This window comes from Adiantum capillus-veneris, chromosome 18 (genome assembly GCF_014529385.1).
Source record: "Adiantum capillus-veneris isolate H3 chromosome 18, ASM1452938v2, whole genome shotgun sequence".
Lineage (NCBI taxonomy): Eukaryota > Viridiplantae > Streptophyta > Polypodiopsida > Polypodiales > Pteridaceae > Adiantum > Adiantum capillus-veneris.
The window spans coordinates 25,447,787-25,457,056 of NC_140948.1; the positions used below are offsets into that span (position 1 = coordinate 25,447,787).

General features: G+C 45.5%; 1 protein-coding gene across 1 annotated transcript; it reads right to left on the reverse strand.

Annotated features, from left to right (window-relative positions):
* Positions 1 to 4,871: 4,871 nt before the first annotated feature.
* Positions 4,872 to 8,029, reverse strand: LOC147435372 (putative F-box protein At4g22030). The gene has a single exon (XM_086488448.1). The coding sequence runs from the start codon at positions 6,456 to 6,458 to the stop codon at positions 5,013 to 5,015; it is 1,446 nt and encodes a 481-aa protein (XP_086344574.1). The 5' UTR covers positions 6,459 to 8,029; the 3' UTR covers positions 4,872 to 5,012.
* Positions 8,030 to 9,270: the final 1,241 nt, after the last annotated feature.

The window sequence follows — 9,270 nt, forward strand, 5'->3', positions numbered from 1 at the left end:
CCCCTTCAACCTCGCAAAAGGAAGTTATACCACCTATAGAATCAATCGGATACCAAGAAGCCTGCCAGGCAGTGGCTGGTTTTGATTAGGAATTAGAACGACAATTCCAGTGTTAGCATGTGGTGCTGAGTGAAAAGGAAAGGCAGATACAAGAAGCCCAACAAAAGCAAGCATCAGGGCAAGAAGAGTTAGAGAGCCTGAGGACGCAACTAGAACGCACAACGGAGGAAAGAGACCTCGAGAGACAGCAGGCTCAGTCTCTAATCAAAGACTTGGTGGACGTCAGGACAGACTTGACAGCCAAAGAGAAGGAGTGCCAAGAGCTGACGGCAAGAGTCCAGAAAGCAACAGAGCAGCTTGCCTACGAGAGTGCAAGATTACAAAGACTCAGCAGTTCCTACAGCACTGCCAAAGGCACTCTGACGACTTTAATGGCGAATCAGGAACCTACTGGGGCATTGGTCTCCACATCTGACGATGCCACGGCAGTGTACACTATAACAGCACTAAAAGCAGAGCTAGAGCAAGAGAAGCTTCAAAGGCAGCTGCGCATATCAGGGATGGTGGCCCAGACGACGACAAATGAGCTAAAGTTAAAGAAATGGAGCAGCAACTAGCTCAAGCAAGCACCGAACTACAGATTCAGAAGCAGATCGGTGACACGCTGCTAAAGGAAAAAGAAGATTTGGTTTTTCAATAGCAAATCAAAGCAGACAAAGCCCAGACTCAACCACAACTGCTGCCTGCACAACAAGTGCCAGATTTGCCTGGAACATCACACCAAGGGCAACAGGAGCAGGAATTTGAAGGTCCCGATCTGGATATAAGAGATGAGCTCAATGAGAGCATTCAGGACATGCCAAAGGGGCCAGCCAAGGAGTACATGCTCTACGAGAAGAAGATACTGGAGTCAGCATCCCTAGCATACCTACAACTAGAAGAGCAGGTGGAAGGATTTGGCCATGAGTACCTCCTGTTTCCTCTGCTATGCCATGAGGCAATTTTGTGGAAAGAAAAGATGTGGCCAGCCTTGCCACGAAACAAACAAGGGGGTTACGAAGTCATTGCACTCACAGTGGAAGAAGCTCAGATGCTTGTCGATGACCACCCCAAGTGGAGGCAGAAGTGGTTGGACAAAAGGCCACAGGATCTAACAAATTACCACAACGCTCCTCAACAGATACAAATAGATCCTACATTCTGCCCAGTCTCTCGAAGACGCACTTGGAAAGATTTCACCACATGGAAGGAGTCAAGGCCGCACAAGTTGAATTACCCGTTTCTGACAGTGCAGCAACCCCCTACGGTGGCCTACATGGTCAACACACTGAACTCAACAGTCACTTTGCTGCGGGATGTCCCTGATTTGGCGTGCCAGATATTAGTAAAGATAGCCCGGATGATCGTCACTTGCATCCAGGTGTTTAAAGACACTGAAGGCGACGATCATCCGTGGAATCTGTTCTTGGAAGGACACCGAGGCATCTGCTGGAATCTACAGGATTCACCGCCACGACACATCTTGATGGCCATATACTCAAGGCTAATGTACCAGTCCTCACATTACTTGCAGACATTTGAAGAGGCCTTCGTTCAGGATTCTTCGAAATGGATTCAAGGATTTTTCATCCTATGGCGAAGGACCTCAAGGCAAGGTACGTAGCATACCAACACACCTTATTGGAAAATCCATTCAGACAGCATCAAGAAGCCCTCGAAGCCGTCCTGCGAACAAGAAGTTTTCAGCGACACTCGCTTCATTAGAGCCACATCAACGGCCAAAGCACTGAACATGCACGAGGGCGTGCAAGGATAAGGAAGGGGGGAGTGTTTGGCGGACGAAACAACCAGCGGCCGTGGCCAGAGGATCATATTTTTCTGAGAAACCATTGTAAAATTCCTTTGTAAAGAAGCATCTCTAAGCCGGAAAATTGTCAAAGGATGTATGATTATTCTTATGGGAGCAATTGTATATTAGAGAGCCGGTTAGAGGTTTGGGAGCTTGTGGCCGGACAAGCCATTTTGTAAAGACCTAATCTATAAAGGTCAATTTTTGTAAGTTAGAGAGGGATCTTTTTAATGGAGAACTGAGAAGACATCGCACGTTTGAAAGCTCCTTCTTGTTCCAACTTGTAATCTTCGCCATTGCGGCTACGTCGGTAATCCAAATTCAGATTTTCTTATTGCATTGTGTTCCTCTCCTCTTGCTCTTTCATTCAAGTGTAGTCATTCAAGATTCGGTGTAGGTTTTCAACTACGAGTTTGAGGCCTTAAATCGCTGTTTTGAGTGTCTATATGCGTGTTTTATGTTGTTTTGACCCTAGGAGAGGCTTTAGGGACCCTAAAACGACCCATTAGGATCACATGTTCGCTGTTTTTGCTAACTTTGGAACGAACGATCGCGATCGTTGTACCTCTCCAGAATGCTGTGACAGTGATAGGATATGTTCCTGATAACCCCTTGTAGCTTCCCTTCAAGTTTCGTGCGATTCCGACATGATTTGCATGGTAAACGGGCGTGATGACTGAAGAACGGTGTAGGAGGACATAGGCAGATTATTTGGCGGTAATGCGTTTGATTTACTTGTAGAATTAGTAAGTTGCATCTCTTCGAGTTCACTTCATTAGGATTTACACCCTAGTGAGTTCCCATGCCTCATCCGAGTCGCTTCCCCTGTATTGATAAATACGTTGATGCTTGAGAGCTATGCTATGGACGTCCGTCGCGGCGACCCGCAAACAACAGTACCTTTGACAAATGTTTGAGCTACAATTTCTACATGTCACATGAAAAACTACCTATCATACTATATATGAGTGGATAGATCTTCAAAGGGAGAATCTAAAAACACAAGGTCCCAAAAGTTTTGACCTAAACTACAAAAAATTTACCAGTCCACACTTTTTCATTGGTAGAAGTAAAATATGTCTTTTTTTTGTACCACCAAATCACGCTTTCACCCATAATTAATACGAGAGAGAGAGAGAGAGAGAGAGAGAGAGAGAGAGAGAGAGAGAGAGAGGTGTGGACCAACCATGAGAGGGAGGGTATACTGCCCCCCCCCATACACACACATTCTCTCATTGTGTGGAGTGCAAAATGTAAGAGCTCCATTTCCTTCTCCAAGTTTGTTGAGAAGTGGAGAGCCTACACCAACACTCTTGGCTATGGAATGCAAATCCAACCAAGAGCCATGATTCAATGCTTAAGCTTGCTATCTTCTTCATCTTCATTACGATGCTATTATGCTATGCTAAGCAAGAAGAGTGATGATAAGTGGGGAACTATTTTTTTCTCCTATGGAATGTTTCTTCTTCCTCTTCCCTACCCTCATTCTCCGCTAGCTCTCTCCAACTTCGAAGGTGTTTGAGGCCTTGAGACTGAGGTTTGGGATAGTTAATGATTTTTGGAAAGTTTATGTTAAGCTCGTGATGCATGAAGATTTCCATCTTCATAGCATCACCAAGGTCACAAGGAACACAAAGACTTTATTGTAACAAAGTCTCTCTTGATGGGAGAATCTATGATACAAAGGCCTTTTGGAGGGGAGACCAGCTCCAAGTAAATCCGATCCTCATCTATTGTCATGTTCTCTAATACTCTCTCTCTTGCAAAAGTATTGTTCATGCTAGGTTAATTAAGTACTATGTTTATGTTGCTACCATCAATTAAATTCACCCTCCAAGTTCTCAAAGTAATCTCACAAAAATGCTCACTCTAATTCTCTTAATTCCGTTATTCTCAAAGTTCATAGGCCATATATATTACAAGTACTACTTCAGTGTTGGAGTAAGGCCGGAGGCGGGAGGAGTTATTGAGGCAATAAGGGAAACTTGAAATATTCTCCCGGTTTTTTGATCAAAATTTGAATCTTTGCCGGTATTTTATGATTTTAGCTGGTTAAAATACACTGTACCCGGTTTTTTTTCTAACATTGGGGTGATGTGTGTGTAAAATGGGCAAAAGGAGATCGAGCTTGCTGGTAATTATAGGTTCATGATCAGCAGGAGCTGCTGCAACTAAGGGAATGGTCACGCGAAACTTAGTTATCAGTTATTGATAACTATGCCAACTATGCCCAAATAAAGCATTAAATGAATAACTAAGCCTCTTGCATGGTCACGCGGTGCTTAGTTATTCATTCACTCTCCCAACTATGCCTTGAACTTCACAACTGTGCCAAAATCGGCATAGTTACGAAGGGTAGGTTTAATAACTCATTTAATGCTCCTTTGACCAAGAACGAGGCTTAATTATTTGTTCAAATAACTGATAACTAAGCCTCGTGTGACCATAGCCCAACACAAATGATTTTCTCACATTGAACTGTCATTTATTGTGGGGAAATAAACGGGAACAAGAGTTAGAATATAGACATGTGTCTATCTGAACAAGGGAGGGGGGTAACTCCCTCGTCATGTGGGGGTCTCCACAATATAGTGTACTTAAGCATGTAGACCCTTCTTGTAAGACCCTTCTTATAAGGACGGATTCGCACAAATGGGGGTTCTACCTCAGCCAAGCGTCTTCAAATTTGATTTACTTTATGAAATAGTTGCAGAGTGATTGCGCGTGAATAACTGCATGTTTTCAACAGACAGGGTAGAAGAAGCAATTTTTCAACTCTGCCGATTTTTTTTTTTTTTGAGAGTAGAACTTTGAAATTACAACACACACACCCAACCCCCGTAGGTGGAGGCAATCCGATTTCGATAGAGTTGAGGAGTGCGCCAGAGTTGAGGATTGAGAGTAGCGTTTATTGATGCACGCACACATGGAGAGGTTCACAACGTCCCTGGCCGTGCGGACGCGCTCTAAATAAAGCACATAGTGCATGTGATGGCCTATAATTAAATAGATCAAGAGGAGCTAGTGCTTATAGCAATTATCACACAAGAACCTTCAACATGATACAGCTGCTTTCTTTCCGATTTTGTTTACACAGCTCATTTCCAAAGTTGCTTACAAAATATATCGGATGCTCATTCAATATGTACAACGAGATATGTGATCAGAACAGAGTGCCAGCCTCCTTGGCATCTGCTGGCACCACAGGCTCAGCCTGCGAGGTAGGCCACCTGCCAAGCTGGTATGCGATTCGCTGGCGAAAAAGTGTTCCATTTTCCCTCTGGTCGACAGGAGTACGCAACGTCTCTTCAATTGTTGTCTTTACATCTGCATAGTACCCTGCAGAGTTACGGTAGAGCTCGAACACCATGCCCAACTGCATGTCATTGGAAAAACTGCACAGAAAGGTAGCTAGCACACTAAAGGTTGCGGCCCACATGCCCAGCTGTATATTGTTGGTGGGTAGCGGGGTGGTGCACATGGCGGCCGCATTGAGCAGTGCTGCTGATGCAGAGAAACAAGGGGCTGCTATGGCTAGAGGCTTGTTAACTTTCACCAGATTTTGAGCCAAACCAGTGTATTTGGGGATATCAGAGTGCTGGAGCATGGCGGCTATATGCTTCAATTCCTGGGCCAGCTGCCTGTCCCAGCCATTGTACTCATGCAGGTCGAGGCAATCGACTACATTGGAATTATCCTGATGGTCACCCTGTGCCATATTTAGCTTGGGTTCTATGAGCACTGGTGGCACGACTTTGGTGGGGAATTTCTCGAGGCCACCGGGTGTGAGAGGCATGGGGAAGGCCCTGTCCAATGCTTGTAGGCGCCGCTTGCAGTCGTCAACCAACAAGGAAGTGCTCTGGCGCAGATGAGGAGACAAATGCAATGCATAGTGGATGTCATTAGCAAGCTTGCGGAAGAGGCGAGAAGCAGTGCGTTGCTCCTCAGCCAATTGTGAGGGCTGAAACTGGTTGATGACAGCCATCATGGCGGCAGTGCCTGCATTGAGCAATAGTGCAGGCAGGCTGAGGCCGCCCATGCTGTGGCCAGCAATGTGGCCGTCCAGGACACTGAGCACGCAAGCAGTCATGCTGGCGGAGGTGAGCATGCGCTGGAACAGCTTGTTCCAGTTATCTCGCTGTTGTGCAAGGATGGAATGCATCTCGGCTCTGTCCGAGGCAGCGTTTGCCAGAAGCTGCAGCTCTGCTGTGAGCAAGCTGGACGTTATACTGCTGCTGGCGGCCTCCTTCGGTTGCAGGAAGCCCTCCTTGTGGGTGTTCCAAAAGGGCGCAAGTGGGTCTGGACCCGTAGATGTGAAGGACGTGGGCCTGGAAAGGGGTTTAACGCGATCAGCGCCATCGATGGCTGGAGCATGCTTGCGGTGATTTTCTTCTACAAACTGTTGAGACTGCTGGCTGGCCGCCCGGTATGTGCAGACAAGAGGACTACTAATAGATCTAGGGAAATTGAGGGACAATCCAATGTGGTGGTTAGCAGCAGCTAGTACTGCTTCAGTGGAGTAATTAGGGAGGCCGGAGGAGTTATTGAGGCGTGCTGTTGCAGGTGTGCTGCTAGTATTGGCGATGATGGCGGCAGAGCTGAGTGCCATGATGCACACGAACTGCTCGTGTGATCAGCAAACTGAAAGCAAGGGGAATTAAAGGGCGGTGTGTGTGTAAAATGGCCAAAAGGAGAGCTTGCTGGCTAATTATAGGCTGACGATCAGCAGGAGCTGCGTACGATAATTCTTTTTATTTACTATTGTATTATGCAGGTAATTGCTGTGTGACGACCCGGGAGTTGGGCGCGTCACGGGAACGTGGCTCTTATACCAAGTGTGACGACCCGGGGTTTGGGCCGTCAATGCGGAGAAGCGTGGTGGACGCGTTTGCGGAGAAAAGGGCCCGGCTCGGACGGGACCGGCTCGGGTCGTGGGGGTTTGCCTTCAAGAGGGCCCGGCTCGGACGGGACCGGCTCGGGCGGAGTTGCCTTCAAAGAGGCCCGGCTCGGACGGGACCGGCTCGGGCGAGTTGCGTTCCGTGGGTCGGCGGCCGTGGTGCGTTTCGCGGGTCTTGCGTTTCGGGTCCCTAGCCCCACGTAGCCTCAGGCTCCCCCGCACTCACGGAGGGTCATAGCGTGCCCTGGGGAACCTTGCGCGGAGCCCCCACGGTGCACGAGTGCGTGGAGTGAGGCTAGCGTGTCTAGGTGGGGGGCCCCCTCCCGTGGCCGTTTTCGGGAGGCTCATACCCCTTATATGCCGGCCCATTTGATTTACACTGTGCTGAGGCTGTAGTGAGTGTGCTGTAAAGCGTAATGAGACGATCGGTCGTGCGTTCGATGGCAAAAGTCCGATGGCAAAATGAACGCACCCTGCCGGTCGTCACTTTGCGCACATGAGGGTCTTCAACCAGCGTTCGTTGCAGTTGACGTATTGCTGATGTTCAAGGTGCAGAGGAGGGAGGAACCAACGAGCTCCATGTTAGTGTGCAGCAGCTTTTACAGACTTGGAAGTGATTCAGGCTTGCTCCCGCCATGCGAATGCATAGAATGTTTGGTGAACGTGATGGGGGGCGTTTTCCATTGCAGTAGCAACAGTGGCTATCTGTTTCTTTGCGTGCACGGGCGTGGTGGGCCTTGTTGATTGAACGCCTTTCACGAACATTTGCAAGTACGTTAATGTTATTTGTTGCAAATGCAAGTTTGATTCAGGATTGAATCAAAGGCAACTAATTCAAGCGGAATGAGTCTTGTCTCTTGTAGGGCACCTCGTTTGTCTTTTAATTTTATACTTTTCTCTCTTTCAAAAAAACAGGGCAACTCAGCCTTTACAAATACTAACTAGTGTGTGATCCGTGCGTTGTTGCGATCAAGAAAAGCATGGCTATTAGGTCACACACATACAGACACACACACACATGTTTTTAGGTGAGTGTGAGTGTGGACAAGCGCACAAAGTATGGACTGTGGATTGTAAACTTAGGTAGATTTAGTTGTGATCGCCTGTCATGTGTAAAGTCTGACTCACATTTCAAGGTCATCTAAGTAGGTTTAGGAGATTGCTTACCATGTGTAAAGTTTACTCATACTTGAAAGTTATATAGATATAACTTAGGTGATTCTTCGTCATGTGTAAAGTGAAAGCTCACATTAAATATAAATTTTTAAGATTTAAATAACAATATATTATGAAATGAAATTAAAAAACAAAGACTTAAAATTTAGAAAATGATAGAATTGTTGATGACTATGTTTGTGGATATTGTAAGCTGTTGTTTAATTTTAAATAAGATAGTAATGGTAACGATTTGATTTTTAACATTTATTTGCACTATAATGTTGATAGATAGCTATGTTGATGTCCATAGGTCCCTTTAGAATATGGTGAAAGGATATGAGTGGAGCTACAATATAAATGAATTGATAATAGGAAAGACCTTATCGAGGTTGATGTATAAATCATGTGGCCATAAATTTAATGGGAATGTACACATGATAAATAAAACATATATGGGCTACCGACCAGATTCTATTTGTGTGTGGAGACTATTGTATTAAGCAAGTAATTGTTGGCCCCTCCCTCTCCTCTTTGATGTGTGCTGCGGTTATATTGAGTGTCGACATGCATTGTTATTTGTTGCAAATGCAAGGTTGTCGTTCTCAATGTTCGGGAAAAGTGTGCCTCAGCTTAGCCTTGAGCCGGTTGCCAAATCAAAGTAGCCGGATGAGGGGAGAGCAAGAAGGAGAAATTTCCAATTAAAATACATGAAAAATACTGGCTAGTATTGTAAAATTTTTGGTTCAGATTTGTCTTGGAGGGATTTTCGTATGTTTGTGAAAATGATTTTTCTCGGACACTGGTCGTTCACCTTATAATGGGTGGGTCCCAAAGTCAACGTTTGATTCATTGTTTAGTCAAAGGAACTTATTCAAGTGAAATGAGTCTTGGCTCTTGTCTACGAGCAACAAAAAGTAGGACATCTCTTTTGTCTAATTTTACACTTTTGTCTCTTTCAAAAAAAGAAAAAAGTAGGCCACTTCAATGTTTACAAATACTAATAAAAAAGTAGGACAACCCGATGTCAACTAGAATGTGATCCGTGCATCTCTACGGCCAAAAAAAGCATGGCCATTGGGTCACACACATGCACATCCACACGTTTCTAGGTGTGTGTGAGTGTGGGCAAGTACACGTAGCATGGATGTTGGATTGCAGCCTTTGTAGTCAGTGTAGGAAGATGAAAATTCTCTCTCTCTCTCTCTCTCTCTCTCTCTCTCTCATTCATTCTCATGAGACCTTGAGATCAAGGCTTGTCGAGTATATCTCTTTGGATTGTTCTTATGAAAAAAACTCTCTCTCTCTCTCTCTCTCTATATATATATATATATAAATAAATATATTTATCCCTCCCTCTTTCTCTCCT

What these genes read in the sequence shown, in the direction of transcription:
- LOC147435372 (XM_086488448.1), bottom strand. Translation starts at nt 6,458, where the DNA reads ATGGCACTCAGCTCTGCCGCCATCATCGCCAATACTAGCAGCACACCT.